This window comes from Bactrocera oleae, chromosome X, assembly GCF_042242935.1.
Source record: "Bactrocera oleae isolate idBacOlea1 chromosome X, idBacOlea1, whole genome shotgun sequence".
Lineage (NCBI taxonomy): Eukaryota > Metazoa > Arthropoda > Insecta > Diptera > Tephritidae > Bactrocera > Bactrocera oleae.
In genome coordinates this window covers 32,729,775-32,757,041 of record NC_091541.1, presented here as the reverse complement: position 1 = coordinate 32,757,041, position 27,267 = coordinate 32,729,775, and the positions used below count along the sequence as shown (strand labels likewise).

The 27,267-nt window shown below is 41.7% G+C and overlaps 1 protein-coding gene across 7 annotated transcripts in view; it reads left to right on the top strand.

The window, feature by feature from the left end:
* Abcd1 (ATP binding cassette subfamily D) overlaps positions 1-27,267 on the top strand; it is a 78,165-nt gene that overhangs the window by 10,769 nt on the left and 40,129 nt on the right. For 4 of the 7 annotated variants that reach the window (XM_070112711.1, XM_014244279.3, XM_070112712.1 and 1 more), the window contains exons 9-10: positions 10,629-10,754; positions 10,808-10,984. In XM_070112711.1, coding sequence (XP_069968812.1) covers positions 10,629-10,754; positions 10,808-10,889 — 208 coding nt within the window. In that variant the 3' untranslated portion in view covers positions 10,890-10,984. Of the gene's footprint in view, positions 1-10,628; positions 10,755-10,807; positions 10,985-11,013; positions 15,849-27,267 lie in introns of those variants that run through there. The other 3 variants (XR_011397393.1, XR_011397394.1, XR_011397395.1) reach the window with 3 other exon arrangements.

Sequence of the window (27,267 nt, the reverse complement as noted above, 5' to 3'; positions counted from 1 at the left end):
TTGGCCGTTATCGCCCTTCCGCTTTTTTGCTCTTCATTCAATGCTTTATAAAAAGTGAAATTATTAGGAAAGCATAAAAGCATCAAATTTAACTTTGAACGATTTTGTAAATAAAGGTTGGCCGTTATTTCCCTTCCGCTTTTTTGCTCTTCATTCAATGCTTTATAAAAAGTGTTACAGTGATCGGATTTAGTTAAAATATGCGCCGTTTTGTTCGATGATCTGTTTCCATCTAGACGGCAACTTCATAATACCTTCCTCGTAGAAGCCCTCCTCCTTATTTGCGAAGAATTCGGACAGCCACTTTTCACAAGCCTCTTTTGAGTTCAACTTCACACCACCAAGGGCATTCGCCATGGATAGGAACAGGTGGTAATCACTTGGCGCTACGTCCGGGCAATATGGTGGTTGCGATAAAACCTCCCATCCGAGCTCCCGTAGCTTCTGACGAGTCATCAACGAAGTGTGTGGTCAGGCGTTGTCCTGGTGGAACACTACACCCTTCCTGTTGGCCAATTCTGGACGCTTCTGTTCGATCGCCTGCTTCAAGCGGTCCAGTTGTTCGCAGTAGATGGTAGAATTAAGCGTCTGGCCATATGGGAGCAGCTCATAGTGGATGATTCCCTTCCAATCCCACCAAACACACAGCAAAACCTTGCCTGGCCGTCAATCCCGGCTTGGCCACTGTTTGGGACGATTCACCGGCCTTCGACCACGACCGTTTTCGCTTGATATTGTCGTATGTGATCCATTTTTCGTCGCCAGTCACCATCCGCTTCAAGAATGGGACGAGTTCGTTCCGTTTCAGCAGCATATCGCAGGCGTTGATTCGGTCCAGAAGGTTTTTTTGCGTCACCCGAAACATCAAACTTTTTTTTGTATCCAGCCTTCTGCAGATGGTTCAAAATGGTTTGGTGACTAACTCCCATCTCCTGGGCGATGTCACGAGATGCCATATGCCGGTCTAACTCGATGTATTCCATGATTTGATCGGTATTTGTCGTCACAGGTCTTCCGCCGGTCGGCTTATCCATGGTGTCGTTTTCACCGGCTCTGAATCGTCGAAACCATTCCTCCGCGGTTCGAAGTGATAGAGTACCATCCCCCAAAACACCATTAATCTCATGGAACGTTTCTATAGCGGATTTGCCTTTAACGAAGGAAAACTTTAAAATAGCGCGAATTTCGGCGTTAGTGAACTCCATGTTTACACGTCTATAACTGTTGAACGCAACATCCAAACTAATCATGCATAGCGTTGCTTTGTAGGTTATGTCAAGACCTTTCAAATTATGTATAGTGTTGCCAGATACGAGCTCTGTAGCGCTTTGTACATAGCCGCGAAATTCAAAAGACAAAAAAGCGGAAGGGAAATAACGGCCAACCTAATATTATCAGCCCGGGAAGAACGGAAAATAATAAATATGGTGAAAGTTAACCCTCGAATTACGTCCACAAAGATTATTGAAAACGTAAATATAACCATTAAAAACACAATTTGTGACGAAACTGCCGGAAAACTTCTACGAAAAGCTGGATATCATGGTAGAATCGCTCGAAAGAAACCATATATTTCACTTGTAAACAGGCGAAAGCGCATTGAATTTGCTCATAATTATATAAATAAGTCGCCGGAATTCTAGAGACAAGTAATATTTTCGGCTGAAAGAAAATTTTGCATTTTTGGCATAAAACGTCGACAAATTGTGTGGCGCCAGTCAGGAATTGCCCTTAAAAAGCAAAATCTTGTTGGTACAGTTAAACACGGAGGTGGCGGAATTATGGTGTGGGGTTGCATGGCGGCTGGTGGTGTGGGCCAGCTTGAATTTATTGAATCCACAATGGATAAATTGGGTTATTTGAACATTTAAAAAAACAATTTGAAACAAAGTGCAGAGAATCTTGGATTATCTTCGACGTTTTGGTTCCAACAAGATAATGACCCGAAGCATACTGCGGAAATAGTTAGACTTTGGCTCTTGTACAAAGCTCCTAGACAACTTAAAACGCCCCCTCAATCACCTGACCTCAATCCTATTGAGCATCTATGGGATCTGTTGGAAAAAAGAATTCGTCAGCATACAATAACAAGTACAGAGGCTTTGCGTAGTGTTATGAGAGAAATATGGTCCCAGATTACAGATGAGGAAACAGATAAGTTGGTAAGATCTATGCCAAATCGATTGAGCGAGGTTTTAAAACAACGCGGCTATCCAACAAAATATTGAATTTAATTTTTATACTCTCGCAACTTGTTGCTACAGAGTATAATAGTTTTGTTCACCTAACGGTTGTTTGTATCACCTAAAACTAATCGAGCTATATATAGAGTTATATATACAATACATGATCAAGATGAAGAGACGAGTTGAAATCTGGGTGACTGTCTGTCCATCTGTGCAAGCTTTAACTTGAGTAAAAATTGAGATATCTTTATGAAACTTGGTACACATGTTTCTTGGTACCGTAAGACAGTTGGGCGTAATCGGACTACTGCCACGCTTACAAAACGCCATTAATCAAATATCAAAATAAATTGCCATAACTAAGCTCCACAATAAGATACAAGACTGTTATTTGGTATACAGGATCACATTAAGGAGGGGCATCTGCAGTTAAAATTTTTTAAAAGTGGCCGTGGTCCCGCCCCCTAATAAGTTTAATGTGCATATCGCCTAAACCGCTAAAGCTAGTACGGAAATGGGCGAAATCGGATTACAACCACGCCTATTTCCCATATAACATCATTTTAAATTCCATCTGATTTTTTCAATTTCCAGTATGCAAATCAAGAAATGATTATATCAGCGTAAACCTTTGTGTGAATAATACGTTTAAAGTATGCCACCTTGTGCCTAAGTTTACTTCTTCTTACACTAAAATCCCGTTATCACAAAAATGAAAATAGGAATATACATTTTTGTTTTTGCATTTTGAACTTAAAAATATAAAGAAGAAATACATGTAGAAAATTTTAACTGAATGACTTATGACATAGTATTTTAACTTCATTTAAAAAATAGTGTCGGGTGAACGCAGACTTTATTGGTTATGTGTATGTCGCCAAAGAGGACACCGATTATCAACGCATAGTCTGGCGTTCGAACCCAGCAGATCCAGAACGTGATTATCGCCTTTCAAGGGTCGCATATGGAGTTGCTTCAGCATCGCATCTTGCCGTAAAGTCACTGAATTGAGCAGCACTTAACGTGTCAAACGCAAGCAAAGAGGTCATAGAAGTTATAAAGTCAGACTTGTATATGGATGACTTCCTAAATGGTGCTGATATCTTTAATGCACTCGGTTTACTTCCAAAAAAATGTTTCCCACGCACTCTCTGAAAGCGGGTTCGAAATAGGCAAATAGTGAACCAAATCTCAAAGTCTTATAGATCTGTTCCCGCACGCATCTAAAAAAATCTCACATCTCTTAGCCGATGGAGACCAAATCCGTACTCTTGGTACAATAACGCACAAAAACCATGATTGGCTTTCTATAGCAGTAAATTCTGACGACTTGCCTAACAAACAAATGTATTCGATCCCCTGGGTTTGCGATTCCCACAACAGCCGGTTCTGCGATACCGGAATTGACCCGGATTTTATCCCGCCAAGGGCTGTTATTTCGACGATCTAACCCTGTTTGGATCGGTAAGTTTTAGATTAAGTTTGTCGTCACTGGAGCAACGCCTAGCAGCAGGGTTGCTCCGTATCCTCCTGACCCGTGCTGGCATCGAGTCCAACCCGGGCCCCGAGGTATTCTACTGCTGCGTATGCGCAAAAAGGCTCCATCCAAATTCCACCTCGGTTAGGTGCAATACATGCAATGGATGGAGCCATCTTAAGACCTGCTCGGGCCTTAAGACACACAGGGAGTGGACCACGAGTTACGTGGCCCCATGCTGTCAACGCAATAATGCGACATCTGCCTCAACGGCCGTGCAACCTGCACCATGTTCGCGCCCGGCGCTGCCACTCCAGTCGAGTGGCCAAGATAGGACCTCCACGGTCCTAAAGAGCTCACATAGACAGCATAACTCCCAATCTGACCAACCTCCCCCCCCCCAACCTTCATCCAGCTCCAATCCCCGTGCGAGAACCACACAGCAACTCCTGGTTCCTCGCACAGTCTGTTCCGTGTGTCAGACCATTATACGCCGGAATGTCACATCAGTCAAGTGCAATTCTTGTACTGGCTGGTGTCACTTTCTGTCGTGTTCTGGCCTGCGCACCACACGAGAGTGGAGTGCGTCGTATTTTGCCCCATGCTGTGGGAGTCTGCCCCCGCAATCACAAACAGTGGCGTCGCCAACCAACACCATAGTGTGACAACCGCCCATGCGGATAGCACAGCTGCAACAACCACCACCTACACGCACCCCACTCACCCCCAGGATCACGACTGGACACCTGCGACAAACGCGACTCTTACAATTTAACTGCAACGGACTCCAGAGCAAGATCGAGGAGATAGTTGCATTTATGAGCCGGGAGCGCGTAACGATAGCTGCGGTCCAAGAAACCAAGTTAAACAGCCGCTCAGATCTTCTGAGTTGTGCAGGTTTCAACGTTTTACGTAAGGATCGCGAGCGGGATAATGGTGGAGGCCTAGCCTTCATATTGCACAACACCGTGCAATATCGTCTAATCGATGTTGACATCGACCGCAGGGACACCACCCTAGAATGTCAGGGTATAGCTGTCCGGTCAGGCGATGTCGAGCTCGAAATATTTAATATATACATCCCCCCAGTTACATGTTGCCCAACAGGATATCACCCGAATATAGATGCGCTACTTCGTGGTGAAAACCGTCTGGTGCTAGGCGACTTTAACGCGCATCACGATCTTTGGCATTCCTGCCTGTCAAACGATCGTAGGGGGATGGAGCTGGCGGAACAGATAGACGATTCGACATTCTGCACAATGAACGACGAAGCCCCCACCAGAATTATGGGCACCTGTAATAGCTCGCCAGATATTACCATCGCTAGCGGTGGTCTGATAAATAGTATAACCTGGCGACCTATGCTAACTCTTGCATCAGACCATCTGCCCATAATTATCTCGATCGAGAAACCTCCTGACTTTATTTCTGTGGATAACCGCACCTATGTTAACTTTAACAAAGCTAACTGGGTCGGCTTCACAGAATTTACTGAGAGCACCTTCAACGCCATCCATTCCTACGGACGTCATCGTTGGCGAGCGTCAATTCCGCAAGGTGATCGCTGCTGCTACAGCTCGCTTCATACCGGCTGGAAGAATAGCGGAACTCCGCCCTAATTTCCCAGCCGAAGCAGCTGTATTAGCAAATGAGCGCGACACCTTACGCCATGCCGATCCCTTTGATCCCCGAATAAGGGATCTCAATTTGGAGATTCGGCAAATGGTAAACCACCATAAGCGGACAAAATGGATAGAGCACCTGAAGTCCTGCAACCTCTCCACCGGTGTGAGTAAGCTTTGGACTACTGTCAAGGCCCTGTCAAATCCGAGGAAACATGACGATCGGGCTGAAATCCAATTCGATGGCCATGCCTCCTCGGACCCGAAGAAGTGCGCGAGCTACTTTAGCCGGCAGTTTATACTGCACCCTTCGACCGACAAGGCCAAACGATGTGTTACCCGACGGCTGCGCAAAATGCCAAAAGACTGCGCACCACTTACTTTCACCGATGGGGAGGTTCAGAGTGTCATCAAAAAGGCGAAATCGTCTAAATCCATCGGCCCTGATGGAATAAACATGCTGATGTTAAAACATCTAGGCCCAACGGGAGTAAACTACCTCACCAAGGTCCTCAACCTGTCGATATCCACTCTTCAAATACCCGATGTGTGGAAAGTCGGAAGAGTGGTCCCACTACTGAAACCTGGGAAACCCGCCAACAAAGGGGAGTCTTATCGCCCGATAACTCTCCTTTCCCCAGTAGTGAAGACACTTGAGGCCTTGTTACTCCCGTCATTCACCCACCACCTGAGCCTAGCAGACCATCAGCATGGTTTCCGTAAAGTGCACAGTACCACCACAGCACTTAGCGTCATAAACGCCCAGATAGTTCATGGCCTGAACCAGAAGCCACCCTGCGAGAGGACGATCCTCGTAGCGTTGGACTTGTCAAAAGCATTTGACACAGTCAATCACGCAACGCTACTTGAGGACCTGGAACAATTAACGCTCCCTCCAGGGCTGAAGCGGTGGACCATGAACTACCTGAGCGGTCGACACTCATCCGTACTATTTCGAGGTCAAAACTCCAAACTCAGGAAAATTAAACAGGGGGTTCCGCAGGGCGGTGTCCTCTCCCCGCTACTGTTTAATTTCTACATTTCGAAACTCCCCCAGCCACCAGCGGGAATTTCAATGACCTCGTACGCAGATGACTGTACGATATTGACGTCGGGCAATGGAATCGATGGCATGTGTTCAAAAGTAAACGGCTACCTCTCCGATCTTTCTCGCTTCTTTTCTGCAAGGAACTTAACACTCTCCCCCACTAAATCCACAGCGACCATCTTCACCAATTGGACGAAGGAATACAGACTGGACCTTTACCATTTCAGTCAATGGCACAAAAATTCCGACAGTAAATAACCCTAAAATTTTAGGCGTCACTTTGGACAGTCTGTGCTCTTTCACTCCTCACACGACCGCGATAACTGCCAAAGTACAGAGCCGCAACAAAATCCTCAAGTCGCTTGCCGGCAGCTCATGGGGAAAGGACAAAGAAACGTTGTTGGCAACATACAAGGCAATCGGCCGGCCGGTCCTCAATTATGCAGCCGCAATATGGTCGCCTGGATGTAGTGACACGCAGAACAAGAAGCTTCAGACTTGTCAGAACACTGCACTCCGGACTATCACGGGGTGCCTCTTGATGTCCCCAATCGAACACCTACATAGCGAGGCCCGTATGCTTCCGGTTAAGGAACATAACGAGCTCCTCTCCAAGCAGTTTCTGCTGGGATGTTTTCGCAGAAACCACCCCTGCAGACGCCTGCTTGCAGCGGAGCAGCCTCCTAGGAACATCAAGAGGTCCTTCCTTGACTACGTCGACGACATCAGACAGCACGCCGACCAGACTTCGGACGCAACTAACTTCAGACAAGCACTGACCGCCATTCACAGTGGAGCCATTAACACCTTCACCGACTCCCTTTCAGTGAATGGCGTAATACGAGTCAAACCACCACCCATTGCAGACACAGAGCTCGAGTTGCCTCGCGCAACTTCGTTCTGGATACTGTAGCAGGTTAAACTCCTACCTATCCAGAATAGACCCGGACATACCAAACACATGTCCTGCATGCAATGAGTCTCCGCATGACACTAACCACCTCTTTGCATGCCCAACAAACCCCACTCATCTAACACCCCTTTCCCTATGGTCCGACCCCGTCGAAACAGCTCGTTTCCTGGGCCTTCCGTTAGATGACCTCGACGACAACGAATCTAGAATTTATCACCCAAACGGGGATTAGATAATCGTTATAACAACAACTTGTTTGGATCGGTAAGTGTTAGTCCAAGTTTGTCGTCACTAGAGCAACACCTAGCAGCAGGGTTGCTCCGTATCCTCTTGACCCGTGCTGGCATCGAGTCCAACCCGGGCCCCTAGGAATTCTTTTGCTGCGTATGCGCTAAAAGGCTCCACCCAAACTCCACCTCGATTAGGTGCAATACATGCAATGGATTCATCTTAAGAACTGCTCAGGCCTTAAGACCCATAGGGAGTGGACCACGAGTTACGTGGCCCCATGCTGCCAACGCAATACCGCGACACCAGCCTTAACGCTTGTGCAATCTGCACCATGCTCGCGCACTGCGCCGCCACTCCAGTTGAGTGGTCAAGAAAGGACCTCTACGGCCCTAAGGAGCTCTAGGCAGCATGACTACCAATCTGAGCGCGACACCGTACGCCATGCCGATCCCTGTGATTCCCGAATAAGGGATCTCAATTTGGAGATTCGGCGAATGGTAAACCATTATAAGCGGACAAAATGGGTGGAGCACCTGAAGCCCTGTAATCTCTTCACCGGTGTGAGTAAGCTTTGGAATACTGTCAAGGCCTTGTCTTATCCGAGGAGACATGACGACCGGGTTGAAATTCAATTCGATGGCCATGCCTCCTCGGCCCCGAAGGAGTGCGCGAACTATTTTAGCCGGTAGTTTACATTGCACCCTTCGACCGACAAGTTCAAACGATGTGTTACCCGACGGCTGCGCAAAATGCCAAAAGACTGCGCACCACTTACTCTCACTGATGGAGAGCTTCAGAGTGTCATCAAAAAGGCGAAATCGTCTAAATGCATCGGTCCTGACGGAATAACCATGCTGATGCTAAAACATCTAGGCTCAACGGGAGTAAACTATCTCACCAAGGTCCTCAACTTGTCGATGTCCACTCTTTAAATACCCAATGTGTGGAAAGTCGGAAGAGTGGTCCCACTACTGAAACCTGGGAAACCCGCCAACAAAGGGGAGTCTTATCGCCCGATAACTCTCCTTTCCCCAGTAGTGAAGACACTTGAGGCATTGTTACTATTGTCATTCACTCACCACCTGAGTCTAGCAGACCATCAGCATGTCTTCCGAAAAGTGCACAGCACCACCACAGCACTAAGTCATAAACGCCCAGATAGTTCATGGCCTGAACCAGAAGCCACCCTGGGAGAGGACGATCCTTGTTGCGTTGGACTTGTCAAAAGGTTTTGACACAGTCAATCACACAACGCTACTTGAGGACCTAGAACAATCAACGCTCCCCCCAAGGCTGAAGCGGTGGACTATGAACTACCTGAGCGGTCGGCATTCATCCGTACTGTTTCGAGGTCAAAACTCCAAACTTAGAAAAATTAAACAGGGGGTTCGCACGGTCTAGTGCCGAGATACGAAAGGCAGTTTATCCTGCGCTGAAATATTATTGGTAAATTATACTCAGTCTATCGTTTTTAAAATGGAAATTTCTAATTGCAGAGTAAGCAAGCCAATAAATACACTAAGCTGTCTACCACAATTGCAACCGTTTCTAGACTCTAGGGGTATCTTACGTAAAGGAGGCCGCATCCAAAACGCAACGCTATCGGACTATGTTAAACATCCTATAATAGTGCGAAGAAACCACCGCTCGCTAAATTAATCGCGGTAAAAATATATCTTTTAACATTACATGGTAGACCTCAGATAATGCAAGCCGCCGCTTCAACGACGATATGGGGTACCAGGCATTCGTAACCTCGCCCGTGCCGAGATACGGTATATATGGGAAATGCATTCGTTGCAGACGACTGAGTTGCCAACCATTACAGCAGCTCATGGCTGAGCTGCCTCCAAGCCGCGTCACTTCATCCCGCTGTATTCTACATAGCGTAGTCGCTTACGCTGATCCTTACTAAGTGAAGAGGCGCAAAATCTACAAAGGCATACATATCTCATTTATTGGCATGAGTACTGGGGCAATGCATCTCGAGCTTGCTGGAGATGTGACTTAAATCGCTTTCATCGCTGCTTTCCAACGCTTTACTAACAGAAGAGGGTACTGCCAGCACATTTACTCTGACAGCGGCACTAACTTCGTTGGCGTTGCAAAGGAGCTACGATTAGCCAACGAACACTGCGTTCGTGATGAAAGAGTGTCATCATATTTCGCAGATGCCCAAACAATTTGGCATTTCAACCCTCCAAGCGCCCCTCACATGGGTGGCTTCTGGAAGGCTGGTATAAAACGAATCAAAGATCATCTTAAACGCGCCTTAGCCACTTCGCTTCTAATTTACGAAGAATTTGCAACAGTACTTACTGAAGTTGAAGCCTGTGTAAATTCGCGCCCTATTTGCTGTATTCTTACAACGTGTAAACGACTTCGAAGTTCTTACGCCTGGACACTTCATGATTGGGGAACCGCTAAAGAGATTTCCAGATTCTGACGTTAAAGTCTTCAAGGGAACCATATATCAACGTTGGAAAAGCATTGTGTCAATTAGACAACACTTCTGGAATCGATGGAGAGACGAGTATCTTGTCGGTCTTCAACGCCGCTCGAAATAGATATGCTCAACGCCGAATTTGCAGAAAGATGATATCGTTAGCATACATGAAATCAACGTGCCCCCCCCCACGAGAGTTGGTCGTGTGATTGGTACTTCTCCAGAGTCAGATGATTAAGTTCGGGTTGTAAACTTGCAGACATCCGAAGGGGAGCTTTTGAGGCCATTGATTAAATTATCGTTACTGCCAACAAAAGGGGACATATTTTCTATATGATATTTTTAGATTTTAATTGAAATTGTTATTTATGGAACGGTCGTTCAGAACGGCCGGTAACATGTGTGCGTTATTAAACATCAACAATATTTTTAATTTATTTATTTAATTTGTCTTTGAGCATAGACTATTGATGTAAAATATCCACCACAGATTTAATTTTCACTCAATTCTTATTAATTATCCATATACCAACGAATCCATAGCTCACTTCTTTTATATTAAGCCATTGGAATAAAAATATGAAAAACTTTCAGGTACAAATATAACCAGTTCAGTATTCATATCGAAGAATATTGAGAGTTGTTTTCTGAGTGCTCTATTAATCTATTTATATAAGTAAATAATCTAAAAAATCTTTTTAGGCCGAAATATGCTTTGCTTGATGAATGTACCAGTGCTGTTTCTATCGACGTGGAGAGCACAATATATGAAATTGCAAAGAACATGGACATAACATTATTAACAATAACACACCGTCCCACATTATGGTAATTTAAATGTAGACAACAAAACAAGTGTAATTTTATTTAATATTTAATAGGAAATTTCATACACACATTCTTGAATTCGATGGTCAAGGTGATTGGAGTTTTCGTCAAATGGTACCCAATGAGCAACAGTGACCTTAAATTCGAATATTCCGTAGCCATCTGGGCAAAACTAAATATCTTTTTATTGACATTTCCTTGAAATAAAGTCGTAAGTGTGATGTAAATTATTTTAAATTGTTTTGTATTGTCTCTGTAGTACTATTTGTAATCTATCTGTAGTAGCAAGATTTATGTACTGACCTGAAAGAGAGTAATTTCCGAGGTGGAATTTGGATGGAGCCTTTTTGCGCATACGCAGCAGTAGAATTCCTCGGGGCCCGGGTTGGACTCGATGCCAGCACGGGTCAGGAGGATACGGAGCAACCCTGCTGCTAGGCGTTGCTCCAATGACGACAAACTTAATCTAAAACTTACCGATCCAAACAGGGTTAGATCGCCGAAATAACAGCCCTTGGCCGGATAAAATCCGGGTCAATTCCGGTATCGCAGAACCGGCTGTTGTGGGAATTGAACCTACGTCGACGACATTAGACAGTACGCCGACCAGACTTCGGACGCAACTAACTTCAGACAGGCACTGACCGCCATTCACAGTGGAGCCATTAACACCTTCACCGACTCCCTCTCAGTGAATGACGTAATACGAGTCAAACCACCACCCATAGCAGACACAGGGCTCGAGTTGCCTCGCGAATCTAGAGTGACCCTCGCGCAACTTCGTTCTGGATACTGTAGCAGGTTAAACTCCTACCTATCCAGAATAGACCCTGACATACCAAACACATGTTCTGCATACAATGAGTCTCCGCATGACACTAACCACCTCTTTGCATGCCCAACAAAACCCCACTCATCTAACACCCCTCTCCCTATGGTCCGACCCCGTCGAACCAGCTCGTTTCCTGGGCCTTCCATTAGATGACCTCGACGACAGCGAATCTAGAATTTATCACCCAAACGGGGATTAGGTAACCGTTACAACAACAACAGAGTAATTTCCGACTTAGAGTAAACCGATTCACGAACACGAACGACGTATAAATCGCAGAAATGAGAAGGAACAAGCGAAATAAGGGATATTGAATTTTGTAGAGTTTGTTTGCAGAGTGTGCGAAACGATTTTGCAAACAGTTCATGATTGTTCACATCTGCTTTAAACATGCACACATGGTATGTTTCAGCATTTGTTCCAGAGGTTTAATGAAGTACTTATTCTTTAAAGCCTCCAATCAACCGAATACACAGTAACATATGTTAGTTTTTTAATTAATTAATAAGTTAATTCTAACTCCTGTCACCGTTGGCAAAATTATTGAAAAACAAGTAAGCAAGGGCTAAGTTCGGATGTAGCCGAACATTTTATACTCTCGCAAAGTCAAATGGTATACTCGTTTGAGATTTCTTTGTGGATTGACTGATATTTTCGGTAGAAGGTCAACTATAGGCACTGGGGTCCACATATTTAGTACTTAGGGGCTTGTTCGATTTAGACAATTTTTGGTCACAAGGTGGCATACTTTAAACGTATTATTCACGCAAAGTTTTACGCCGATATAATCATTGTTGCTTGATTTGCATAGTGGAAAGTGAAAGAATCAAGTGGAGTTTAAAATGGTGTCATATGGAAAATAGGCGTGGTTGTAGTCCGATTTTGCCCATTTTCGCACTATAACATAGAAATATGAGAAGAATGTTACGTACCGAATTTGGTTTAAATCGGTTCAGCGGATCTCAAGATATCTAATTTTGGTCGCGGTTCCTATAAAGTCATCTCATACCATCCCAGAGATAAAATTTAATGTCTCTGGCGTGTTTAGTGCTTAATTTATCGCGCTTTTAGTAGTTTTTAACAGTACCGTTATATGGGGAGTGGGCGGAGTTGCCACCCGATTTCAACTATTTTCACACTGGGTAGAGGTTCTAAAAAAATTTGCTTCCAGTAAATTTTTTTATTATAACATTAGCGGTTTAGGAGATATGCACAGTATACCTATTAGAGGCGGGACCACGCCTACTTTTTAAAAACATTTTAACTGCAGATGCCCCTCCCTAATGTGATCCTGTGTACCAAATAACAGTCATATCATATTGCGGAGCTTAGTTATGGTAATTTATCTTCTTCTTCTCACGGTATTCAGAAACATGTCTACCAAGTTTCATAAAGATATCTCAATTTTTACTCAAGTTACAGCTTGCACGGACGGACAGACGGACGGACGGACAGACAGTCACCCGGATTTCAACTCGTCTCTTCAACCTGATCATTTATATATTGTATATATAACCCTATATCTAACTCGATTAGTTTTAGGTGATACAAATAACCGGTGAACATAGGTGAACAAAACTATTATACTCTGTAGCAACAGGTTGCGAGAGTATAAAAAAGGAGTCGATTTAGGCGGGTGCTCGAAGATCTGATCGCTAGCGAGTCGAAATGCTAAAAAGCGGGCAGGATCCTTCTTTTAGTCCCTTATAGGTATATCTGCTGATGTCTTCGTGGTGGTGTGATCAGTGTTAAGTTGTATTTGTGTGCGTGTTGGTGTAGGTGTAGTGATGTGGAATGTCTGGTATGTAGGTGTGGAATGTATGGTAAGTAGGTGTGGTGATGTGGATGTGAATTGGTGTAGTGTGACAGTGTCTTACGATGCGGGGGGATTGAGTGACATCAACAGATGTTTCTATATGCCATGATAAATAATGCTCCACCAGACATGCTGAAGTTGCATTTGATCTTTATCGCTAAATACTTATCGCGCTTAAGCACAATATAAAGGGTGGTGAATATGGTTCTATCCGATTTTATAAATGTTCACCTAAAATCTTGAAATTCTAAAACATTGGGTTCGCTATGAAAACATAACACTTTTTGTGGGATCTTTCGAATGTTGCAAAAAACATAATAAAAAAATAACTCCACTAACTGAAATCAGGGAATCCTAAAATGTTATGTTTACTTTGGGAAGGAATATTTTATAGTGTTACATAGGGTACGTTCGAGATGGCTATCACGACAGCAGTTTTGCAAATTTGTCAAAGTATCACATTCTGCGTGAATTTTTGAACATTTGCAACAGCATCACGTTCTACTGTCACTTTTCGCACGCAATTTATGCAAACAATCGGCAACACTAAATTTTTGTCTGCACATCAGCAAATTAGCCACAGTACCAATCTTACATATTAAATAATTATGCCCGGATCTATGAAATACATATCAGACAAGCATAGGATGACAAGAGGAACTAGATTCCGTATGTCCTACGGACCGTGTAAGCGTTAAACTGAGCTAACTTGACTTGGGACACGTGTTTCTTGTCTTTAATCTAAACAAGTAGGAAAGGGCTATCTTGCGCTTTCCTCCAATCATAGATTAGATACTCCGCTACAATATCAACATTATTGTTGCATCATTTCAAATACACTGAAGTTTTCAAAATAAATTCTTGAATATACGCGTATATGTTTTTATTAATGAATTGATATGTAACTGAATTTTAAGAATATAGTCATGTTCATGTTAAAGGTACTGTATACATTAGGTCTAATTTGTAACAACCTACAAGCAACCAATCGTGAATTTTTCACTAATACATACGCAAACTAACGGCAAAAGGTAGGCATTCGGTACTAGTTGTTTTCAAATATTGTACTACTAAAATAGACAAACTAGGCATTTGGTAAAGATTGCCTACTAAGACGTCTAAATGCCTCAAAAAACGCTCAAATATGATGTAGTGTGTTGTTGCGTTATGTTTTAAAATTAATAAATTAAAGTATCTTATTGGTACGATCTCAAATATTTTTGATTATTAAAATTTACGTAATTTCGATCAAAATATTAATGTACAATGTTCAAAATATAAAATTCGACGTAAATAAGAGATAGATGAAATCAGCTTCCTACACAATTATGCTTTCGTATAATTTTTCGGTTAGTTGTATTATAAAATTATTATAACTTAATTGTTGAATGGCTTTGCCAAGATTTGATGATAGTATTACTGAAGAAGATTTCTTCTTCACTTCAGAAAAACGATATAATAATTGCCAAGTAGTAAAACAAAAAAAAATAATCGAATTCGATACGGAGACAATTTTCGATCAAAAATTTTCATAAGCATGTTTAGCACTGTTAAAAGATTTTCTCAACTCAATGAACGCATAGATTTCGACAAATATTTTTGTTAAATTAATTAATTTGTTAATTTGTACTACCAGGCATCGTAAAGGAGGAGTAGGGAAGCTATCAGCTGATCAGATATAAACAAAGCAACGGCTGAGAGGTGTCCATGGAGAAATGTCAAGTCCGTCTAGGGGTTGAGTTTCTATTGGGATCCACGATGTTGTTGTTGTAACGGTTACCTAGTCCCCGCTTGGGTGATAAGTTATAGTTTGGCTGTCGTCGAGGTCATCTAACGGGAGGCCCTGGAAACGAGCTATTTCGACGGGGTCGGACCATGAGGAAATGGGTGTTAGATGAGTGGGACTCGTTCGGCATACAAAGAGTTGGTTAGTGTCATGCTGAGATTCATTGCCCGCAGGACATATATTTGGTATGTCTGGTTCTATTCTGGATAAGTAGGAGTTTAACCTGCTACAATATCCAGAACGAAGTTGCGCGAGGGTCACTCTGGATTCACGAGGCAACTCGAGCTCTACGTCTGCTATGGGTGGTGGTTTGATTCCTAGTACGCCATTCACTGAGAGTAAGTTCGTTGCGGCCCAAATCAGGTCGGCGTACTGTCTGATGTCGTCGACGTAATCATGGAAGGACCTCTTCATGTTCCTAGAAGGTGGTTCCTCTTCAAGCAGACGACTGCAGGGGTGATTTCTGCGAAAACATCCCAGCAGAAACTGCTTGGAGAGGAGCTCGTTATGTTCCTTAATTGGAGGCATATGTTTGAGGGCAGTGTTTTGACAAGTCTGAAGCTTCATCGTCTGCATATTGCTATTTTCAGTTGCCCCGAAAATATTAGTTACATGTAAAACTATTATTTTTTCAAAATAAAATCAGTTTATTTTAATATACATATAATCTTAAAGCAGCGACTATTATTGGAAAATTCCCAACCATGTGAAATCCAGAAAAAGCTTATTCAACGAAACTGGAGACAAGTTTTATAAATATAAACAAAACTAATAATTATATTAAAAACAAGTAAGGAAGTTATGTTCGGATGTAACCGAACATTTTATACTCTCGCAAAGTCAAATGGTATACTCGTTTGAGATTTCTTTGTGGATTGACTGATATTTTCGGTAGAAGGTCAACTATAGGCACTGGGGTCCACATATTTAGTACTTAGGGGCTTGTTCGATTTAGACAATTTTTGGTCACAAGGTGGCATACTTTAAACGTATTATTCACGCAAAGTTTTACTCCGATATAATCATTGTTGCTTTATATGCGTAGTGGAAAGTGAAAGAATCAGATGTAATTGAAAATGGTGTTATATGGGAAATAGGCGTGGTTGTAGTCCGATTTCGCCCATTTTCGCACTATAACATAGAAATATGAAAATAACGTTATGCACCTAAGTTGATTGAAATCGGTTAAGCAGATCCCAAGATATGGGTTTTCACCTAAAAGTGGGCTGTGCCACGCCCACTGTCTAATTTTGAACGCGGTTCCTATAAAGTCATCTCATACCATCCCAGAGATAAAATTTAATGCACCGTGTGTATAATATAAAGATATTGCAACAAAAAATTTGTTTAAGTCTATATATTCAAAAACTAAACTTAGAACTATATAATAATATGGTTATTTTTGTATGTAAAGGGAATGAAATATTGTACATATTTTCGTCGCTAAATGCTGAAATACAAAACGTAAATAAAATTTGTGATTAAATAAATGTATCTTAAATTAAAGAAAACATCGGCTCAGTAATTATTTCATGATATATCTACAATGTGATTTTCTTTTTTTGTTTAAATGAATTATTATGACTTGTATGACAATGATAGATTTTGCTTTATTTATTATATAAATTATTGTGACTTGTATGATAATGATAAATTTTGCTTTATTGATTCTATGACTTATAATATCAAATTTTGTTACTATAGTTATTTCTTCTCGTGCACTCATAGTTAAATTGCATTTTCAGTTGGTCTATTAATAAGTTAATTAAAATGCTTAAAAATATGCCTCATATTTACCTATTTCATAATATCATATATATATATATATATATATGTATATACGTATTATATTATTTATAAATAATATTTTATTTAATAATATATATTATTTATAAATAAATATTACGGCGTTTTTTTTTTATGCGCAACCGTTTTAACCCCTCAAAGATTTTGTTAAAGATGTACTTAATAAGGGCTGCCGGATTGTGCAGCAGACACAGTTCTAATTAGAGTGTTGCCGTGTATCCTATAAGACGGGTAACAGTTAGCTAACTGGTTACCGATAGGTTATCAGTAATTAATGCAAAAGTATCCGATAGGCTACTTTAGTTTTAGCCTTGGAAAAATATTAACTTCTTTTTCTCTTGCACTACACGTTGGTGTGAATGCACAATCGTGTTTTTTTTTTTGCTAACATTCATATATATAATATCATTATCATATACAAATACATTATCATTATTTTGTTTGTTAAAAACCGTAAATATGGTTTATAGATATTGATTGTTAAACTTTATGCATTATTCGTGCGGTTTTCTAAGAAAGGGCTCTACTAGTATTATTTCGCGTCGTATTCATCTGTGGCTATATTCATTTCAAAGGTACTGCCATTTCGCGTCGTTTTCAGTAGATATAAATTGTTTGAGCGTGAACAACAATTTGTTTCATTCATTTGAAAATGTCGAAATTTGTACCAGATAAAGTGTTTTTGCGGGGAGTTCTTCTTCATTATTTAACATGAAGAAAAGTGCTGCCGAAAGCCATCGTATTTTACTGGACGTTTATGGTGACTATGCTTTAGCCGAACGAATGTGCCAAAAGTGATTTGCACGGTTTAAAAGTGGCAATTTCGACTTAGACGACGGAGAACGACCCGGACAGCCAAACAAACTTCAAGACGAAGAATTGGAGACATTGCTCGACGCAGATGCATGCCAGACGTAAGAAGAACTTGCAAAAGTATAAGGAGTTGATCAAGCAACCGTTTCCAGACGATTAAAATCATTAGGATTCATCCAGAAGCTTGGAAATTGGGTGCCTTATGAATTAAAGCCAAGAGACGTCGAACGTCGATTCTGCATGTCGGAAATCTTGCTTCAACGCCACCAAAAGAAGTCGTTTTTGCATCGGATTGTCACTGGCGATGAAAAATGGATTCATTATGATAACCCAAAGCGCAAGAAATCGTATGTGAAGCCCGGCCAACCATCAACATCCACGGCAAAGCCGAATATCCATGGTGCTAAGGTTATGCTATGTATTTGATGGGACCACAAGGGTGTGCTCTATTATGAGCTATTGAAATCGGGTCAGACGATCAATGGGGACCTCTACCGAAAACAATTAATTCGTTTGAAAAAGGCCATCGCGGAAAAACGACCAGAATATGCGACCAGACACGAATCAATAATTTTTCATCATGACAACGCTCTGCCACATGTTGCAAGGCCAGTTAAAAACTATTTGGAAAACTGTGGGTGGGAAGTTCTACCTCACCACCCGCCTTATAGCCCAGACATAGCACCTTCCGATTACCACTTGTTCAGATCAATGTAGAATGCCCTCACCGGAGTACGCTTCTCTTCAGAACAGGGTATCAGAAATTGGATTGATTCTTTCTTGACCTCCAAGCCGGAGAGTTCTTTTGGGATGGGATCCACAAACTGCCAGAAAGATGGGCAAACATCATAGCTTCCGATGGGCAATACTTTGAACATTAAATGTATAACAATTTTTTCACAATAAAGTATTAATTTTCGTAAAAAAACCGCACGAATTAATGCATACACCCATAGTTTAGAATAATAGTTACATTAGTTTACTAATTTTTACTTTTCGAGCATTAGGTACATACATGTACCCTAAATAAACAATTATATTTGAAATTAATTAAAATAATATTTGTTAAAGTAAAGTATCTACATTATATTTTAAAAATAAATGCCTGCAAGTTTGTACACAACTCATACAAAAAGTTGAGGCCTACAATATTTAACATAGTACAAACGATTGACATGGGTTACCTATGGACTAGTTATTACTATTTAAACTTATATATTATTAACTTGTAACGAAGCTTTTTGCTGCCCCTGCTTCTTGTGATTTGCTGAGGTATACTCGCCATGTCCGGGGTTCATATTTTATTAAATTTTCATACATCTACAATTTCTTCTGCGTTTACTGTACAAAATTATGTCTTCCGCGTTGTAGTGGCGTCACCCGAAGATAGCGCTAGAGCAAAGTAGCGGTTTGCGTGGAGCAGGTCAGGGATCGACTCACTACCCACTTAACGCGTGACTTCCAGCCTTCGTGAAATGCCTGCCAGAGGGTCGACAGACTGCGAGATATTCTCTCCTTACCGCAGTAGCGTCATCCGCCTCTCCGCGTTTCCGTTGAATAGCTATTATACGATAGCATATTCTACTCTGCCGCGCTCTGGGGGTGCTAAGCGACTTAGGATGACTTAGGTTTGCGTCCTGTGGTGATGATGTCAAACTGATACGTGCTACAACGACGATTCTGCCGGTGATAATGTAGGATTAGACAACGATGTACTGCTGCGTGCGTTGACGCTCGTGGGTGCTACGACGACGATGCTCGGATGTCTCTGCCTTGCACTCGTGTAGGCTTAGATGACGATGTCCTGATGCATACGTTGACGCTCGGATGTTGATGTTTCTCCCGGCGCTCGTGTATAGCCGTGAAAAAATAATCCCGGGCACAGGAGACTGTGTTGGCTACCGAAAATTACGGGTTGAGTCGGTCAGAGGATCAACTCACTACTGAGCTCACCCTTAACGAACGGCGTACACAACTTAAGACACTAAGACTAGCCAGAGGATCGATGCTGACTGACTGATGATCGGTCTGCTAGCTATCCGCCAAGCCGTGTGTTGCTTGCTCGCGCGTTCACAACATGTTGCTTTAGGATAGCGTGTGCTGGTAGAAATGGTGTGGTTTTCCTGTTGCAGCCCAATACTTGTTGTGTTCTTTACCTGGCGCGGTTTTACTGTTGTATATGAGTACTTGCTATGTCTTGCTTTTCCTTATTCTTGTATACTTGCATTTAATCTAATTTACAATATTTCTTTTCTACAAATTTTCTTAAAATTTAAGCTAAATTAACTGAATTCTTTTTTTCACGTTTAGTTATAAATTTTTCTTGGTAATTTACACATCTACTACATTAACTCATAAATTTTTATTTATTTTTTTCCTTTCTTAATTTAAGTATAGATTCTTAAATAATATTTTTGTATTTCTCATCTATCAATTTTTTTTTCTTAGCTCTTCTTTTGAATTTCAGAGTTTTCTTTCATGTTGTTTTTGAAATTCTTGTTTCAATTATATTATAAATTTGCAATTTTCCTTATTCTTTTTCTAATGTGTACGCCCCACCGATACATGGCCACTTGGTATTTGGCGGTACTAAATTTAAGCCGGTGCTTCCCTGTTCCAGTCGTAAGGTCCGTGAGGCTCCCTCTGATTATTTCAGCGATCTGTGGAAAGGCCTCTAGTGCTGTTCCGTTTGCGTCGGCAATGGATATTTCTATGCCTTCAGGTGGAAGCTGTACCTCCAAGGATGGTTGTGACAAAGTGGGTGACTCTACTATTTCTGCGTCATTGATTATATTCGCAGTTTACTTTGCTCCTGAAATGACCTGTATGTCTTGTCTTGTTGAGCGCTCGCGAGTCCAATGAAGTCAGTGCAAACTGTGGCAAACGGTTCTTGTGTCAAATGCGAAAGCATCTTTCCCATTAGTTTCTGCTGTCCTTCTTTGTATTTCTGGGAGGACTCACACTACGTACGTACGTAACGGCTAATATCGCGGAACATTCCTGGCCAGTAATATCAGTTGGCCACCCGGGCTACTGTTCGCCGTATACCCATGTGTCCGGCGCTAGGTATATCGTGGTTCTCTTGCAGGACTCTTAGGCGGAGGGGTTTAGGCACACATACCTTCCAGGGTACAGCCTCTTCATCCTGGGATCGACACGGGATGTGGCGATAGAGTTGGCCATTCTTTTCCATGTAGTCCGCGTAATTCTCGGGGTTGGCGCGTACTTCCCCTATACGCTTTCGCCACCCATTTGCATTGTGGCGCCAGCGTCGTCGCTTGTTTTATGGTCTCTAGTGGCTGCCGGGAAAGTGCGTCCGCTACTAGGTTGAGTTTCCCTTTGCGATACTCGATTGCGAAGGTATGTTGCTGTAATTCGAAAGCCCATCGTGCTATACGACCGGAGGGGCTTTCTATGGAATTCAGCCACTTCAGTGACATTTGATCCGTTATCACCTTGAACCTATATCCCTCTAAGTAGGGTCTCATTTTCGGTTGCCGAATAGTTGGTCTCCGCCTTATTTAATTTGCGACTGGCGTAGGTTATAACGCGTTCGCCTTCTTCCAGTTTCTGTCTCAGCACTGCACCAAGGCCGATGTTGCTAGCGTTTGTCTGCAAGGCAAATGTCGGGCTGAAGTCTGGACATGCGAGGACAGGAGCCACTGTTAACTTGTGCTTGATGCTTTTAAATGCTTCTTGTTGCTCAGCTCCCCATTTCCATTTCCAGTGTCTCCCTCACAGCCCTCTTAGTGAGCGGCTGGCTAACCGTCGCGAAGTCGGTTACAAAGCGGCGATACCAGGAGGCTATCCCAAGGTATTGGCGTACTTCTTTCACGCTAGTTGGGGGCTCCAGCTCCTGAATGGCTGCTACTTTCTCGGGGTCGGTAAGGATGCCTTTGTCACTGATCACGTGACTTAAATACCGGAGTTATAATAATAACCCAACGATTCCCCCCTCCCGCCCAACCGACGCGAGAGGCGCAATCCGCATACGTGCGGAATTAGCCGAGTCAGAAAAGGCAAGAGAGTTTTTTAAGGGTTGAGATCTAAAACTGCTCAGCTACAGAAACAAAAATTTAGACAGCCAAGATTTTTCTTTCTTAATTTGAAAAGAGAGTCAGATAAGTCAAATGTGCTGGAATGAGAATTAAAATCATGACATATACGGCGGAATGGCTCATTTAGTTAAAAATTTGATCTACAGGATTTTAACAGTAAAGGTCTAAACTGCCTCGAAAAGCAAATCGGGATATTAAATTTAATTTCAGACAGGAGAAAAGAACTGCAAACTGTTCCATTCAAGATTTTTACTTAGAATATTATGCCAACCATTTCCCTACGACTAGAAAGTGTAGATAGATTAATAAGTTTTAAACGACTAGTGTATGGAGGTAGACTTACCCTAGAATCCCATCGGAAATGCGCTAAGACGAAAAGTAAAAATTGTTTTTGAACAGACTCTTAACTTATCTGAATGGATTTGGTAGTTAGGGTTCCATACAACAGAGCCATATTCCAATATAGGTCTAACCAAAGTTGTATAAAGTGTTTTAGTAATATACGGATCTCTAAATTCTTTACACCAACGTTTAACAAAACTGAGAACAGCTTTTGTTTTCAAGACCATGGTGTCGATATGAAGACAAAAATTAAGCTTATGGTCCATATTAACTCCCAAATCAACATAGGTAAAAACTTGCTCCAGAATATGGTGTTTTATTACATAAGAAGAGGGGTGCACAGATCTACGGGAAAAGCACATCGTCTTACATTTATTCAGATTTAATGGCAAATCATTTCTATCACACCATACAACCATATTGTTTAAATCTGTTTGCAACAGACACCTTTCCTCAGTTGAAGTGTATGATTTAAAAAGCTTTACGTCGTCAGCGTATAATAAAATTTTTGAGAATTCAATTACTGAAGATATATCGTTAATAAACAACAAAAACAGAATCGGGCCAAGATGACTACCTTGCGGTACACCTGAAGAAACATTAATTGTATCGGAAGGAGTATCCTCAAAGATCACTCGTTGTGTTCTATTATAAAGATTGAAGAAATCTTGGCTGAAAGTCCAGTAGATCAAGTTTATGTATGAGAATCGAGAGGTTTACTTTATCGAAAGCTTTGCTAAAGTCTGTGTATATAACATCCGTATGCTTATGTTCCCTAAAACCCAATGATACAAGGTTTACAAATTCAAGCAAGTTTGTTAGAATCGATTTCCCTTTACGAAATCCATGCCGAGATGAGGAAATTAACGGAGGAACCGAAAAGGTAATATGGTCAGTGACGATAGCTTCAAAAAGTTTAGGTATAACTGATAGTTTTGCGATACCTCTATAGTTTTCAATTTTGGATCTAAGTCCACTTTTATGCAAAGGAATTATAAATGACTGTTTCCTTATTGAAGGAAATATACCGTGTTTAAGAGAGGAATTAAATATCCTTGTCAAAGGCAAGTAAATATATTTGGCACTATTTTTTAGGAAGCATGAGGGTATCATGTCTGGGTCGTAACTAAAAGATGGTTTTTACTTATTTAATTTAAGTAGGACGTCTTCTTCAGAAAGAATTGGAGCCTTAATTAAAGTATTCGAACACAGCACGTGCTGATAAGAAAAAGTTTTGGAAGAATTATTACAGTAGTTTGACTTGAAAAATTCTGCAAACATATTGGATATAATAACATTGTCAGTTGAAATGATAGATTTGTATTTCATCGCGGACGGAAATTTGAAAATCCTGAGTTTGGAGTTGACGAAATCATAAAACGATCTTGGATTACTTACAACATTATTTTTTACTTTATTTAAGTAATTATTGTAACATTTTTTGTTTAGGTCAAAATATTGTTGATGCAATACAGAATATTTAGAATAGTGGACAAGTGAACCGGTTTTTTAAAATGTTTAAAGGCTCGAGTTTTACTGTTTTTTAATTTATGTAACTCTTTCGACGACCACGGACTTTTACTTTTACTTTTATTAACAATTACTATTGGAACATACTTTTCAAATAATTTCGTAATAATGTTAATAAAATGAGAGACACTCAATTTAATATCACCATTATAATTAGGCCATGATATTGTATAAAGTTCTGTATTTAACTTTTTAAAATTAGCTTTTGCAAAGTTGAACCGAGTACGGAAGCACGAAGTTTGATAATTATTATCGCGTACATTGCTCATGATTTCGACAGATATTTCCAAAGCAGGATGATACGAATCCTCTGGTAGAACAAGAGGATTACTCTGAATATCGGAACACTTTGAAGAGGTATCAACGTATACTAAATCTAAGCATTTACCAAATTTATTCGGAATCAAATTAATTTGGTTCAGACCCAACTCGGACATTTTTTCGAAAAACTCATGAAAACAAAACCGATTGCAAATCGGTACGATATAGTCATCGAAAGCTTTCCACGAAGCACACGGTAAATTGAAATCTCCTAATACGATTATTGAATCTGCATTATTTTGCATCTAAGTAGCACTATTTATTAGAGAAGCATGCTGCATGTATACAGATAAGTCCGAATGGCGTGGTATATAAGACAGGGTTAAATAAATAAAGCGACTATTAACATACACTCTAATACATTTAAATTCAAATGAGTCGGTTCCTGGAACAAGAACATCTTCAGATGGGATAGAGGAATGTACGGCAAATAGAACACCTCCACCGACTCTGTTCAGTCGATCACATCTAAATATTTGAAATTCGCTATTTAGAATCTCATTATCAAAAATGTGAGGTTTTAACCATGTTTCTGTAAATCCAATATATGGAAATTAAAATTGGAACTGTTTAAATACAAGTCGGTTAATTTTGTGTTAAGACCTCTAACATTTTAATAATAAATGCTTAGCGAATTTTTACCAATCAGTTTTTTATATCGGTGGTTGCCTTTGGTAATTTAGCAATGTTTTCCTCAGTTTGACTTCTAAGTTTAGGCTTAAATTTGCGTACAAAAGTAAGAGTTCCTTCTTAAAAAACTCGCATTTCTCTGGATTGATTCGAAGGTTGGCTTGCTGTAGTCTCTGCAGTACCTTTCGCAAAATCTGTATGGGTTCCTCGAGTGTAGAGCCTATGACGATTGAAGGGCTACAAAGCTTTTTTTGTAGCCGCGTGAATATTGAAAAAGCGAAATATTTAAGCGAAGTTGTAACAGCGATAAAATACAAAGGGCCGAGTAATGATGCTATGTGTGGTCAGTTATTAGACTAACTTTATTCGCAAAATTCTTCAATACCGTTCAATACATAATTTCCGCTAAGTACATAGTTTTGTTTTCTGCTAGTGCATATATACATAAGTATGTAAGTTATATAAAAACAGTTCATAAATAGAGAATAATCCAAGTACATACTTTACTCTATTGCTCCTTCGTATATAATGTAGTTATTAACAAAAGAGAAATATAAAAATATGGGAACGCGGCATTGCAAGAGGCTGCTTACATATTAAGCTTAGTACATGTTAAATGGGACTAGCTAATGTGCACAAACAAATATTCATGTAATTGCGTGGACGAAAACATAGCGGTAGCTTAAGTGTACAAAGCAAGCGCAAGCAAGCAATAAATATGTAAGTATGTACACAATGCAAATACAATTATTAACTGCATTGAGGCGAATGACTTCTAATGCTTGCCCTTGAATATTAGGCAAATAAGTAGAGAACAAGAAATAGCAAAATATATAGAACAATGACCGTTGTTGTTGTTATAACGATTATCTAATCCCCGTTTGGGTGATAAATTCTAGATTCGTTGTCGTCGAGGTCATCTAACGGAAGGCCCAGGAAACGAGCTGTTTCGACGGGGTCGGACCATAGGGAAAGGGGTGTTAGATGAGTGGGGTTTGTAGGGCATGCAAAGAGGTGGTTAGTGTCATGCGGAGACTCATTGCATGCAGGACATGTGTTTAGTATGTCAGGGTCTATTCTGGATAGGTAGGAGTTTAACCTGCTACAGTATCCAGAACGAAGTTGCGCGAGGGTCACTCTAGATTCGCGAGGCAACTCGAGCTCTGTGTCTGCAATGGGTGGTGGTTTGACTCGTATTACGCCATTCACTGAAAGGGAGTCGGTGAAGGTGTTAATGGCTCCACTGTGAATGGCGGTCAGTGCTTGTCTGAAGTTAGTTGCGTCCGAAGTCTGGTCGACGTGCTGTCTGATGTCGTCGACGTAGTCAAGGAAGGACCTCTTGATGTTCCTAGGAGGCTGCTCCGCTGCAAGCAGGCGTCTGCAGGGGTGGTTTCTGCGAAAACATCCCAGCAGAAACTGCTTGGAGAGGAGCTCATTATGTTCCTTAACCGGAAGCATACGGGCCTCGCTATGTAGGTGTTCGATTGGGGACATCAAGAGGCACCCCGTGATAGTCCGGAGTGCAGTGTTCTGACAAGTCTGAAGCTTCTTATTCTGCGTGTCACTACATCCAGGCGACCATATTGCGGCTGCATAATTGAGGACCGGCCGGCCGATTGCCTTGTATGTTGCCAACAACGTTTCTTTGTCCTTTCCCCATGAGCTGCCGGCAAGCGACTTGAGGATTTTGTTGGAGTTTCGAAATGTAGAAATTAAACAGTAGCGGAGAGAGGACACCGCCCTGCGGAACCCCCTGTTTAATTTTCCTGAGTTTGGAGTTTTGACCTCGAAATAGTACGGATGAGTGTCGACCGCTCAGGTAGTTCATGGTCCACCGCTTTAGCCCTGGAGGGAGCGTTGATTGTTCCAGGTCCTCAAGTAGCGTTGCGTGATTGACTGTGTCAAAAGCTTTTGACAAGTCCAACGCTACGAGGATCGTCCTCTCGCAGGGTGGCTTCTGGTTCAGGCCATGAACTATCTGGGCGTTTATGACGCTAAGTGCTGTGGTGGTACTGTGCACTTTACGGAAACCATGCTGATGGTCTGCTAGGCTCAGGTGGTGGGTGAATGACGGGAGTAACAAGGCCTCAAGTGTCTTCACTACTGGGGAAAGGAGAGTTATCGGTCGATAAGACTCCCCTAGTTTACTCCCGTTGGGCCTAGATGTTTTAACATCAGCATGTTTATTCCGTCAGGGCCGATGGATTTAGACGATTTCGCCTTTTTGATGACACTCTGAACCTCCTCATCGGTGAAAGTAAGTGGTGCGCAGTCTTTTGGCATTTTGCGCAACCGTCGGGTAACACATCGTTTGGCCTTGTCGAAGGGTGCAGTATAAACTGCCGGCTAAAGTAGCTCGCGCACTTCTTCGGGTCCGAGGAGGCATGGCCATCGAATTGGATTTCAGCCCGATCGTCATGTTTCCTCGGATTTGACAGGGCCTTGACAGTAGTCCAAAGCTTACTCACACCGGTGGAGAGGTTGCAGGACTTCAGGTGCTCTATCCATTTTGTCCGCTTATGGTGGTTTACCATTTGCCGAATCTCCAAATTGAGATCCCTTATTCGGGGATCAAAGGG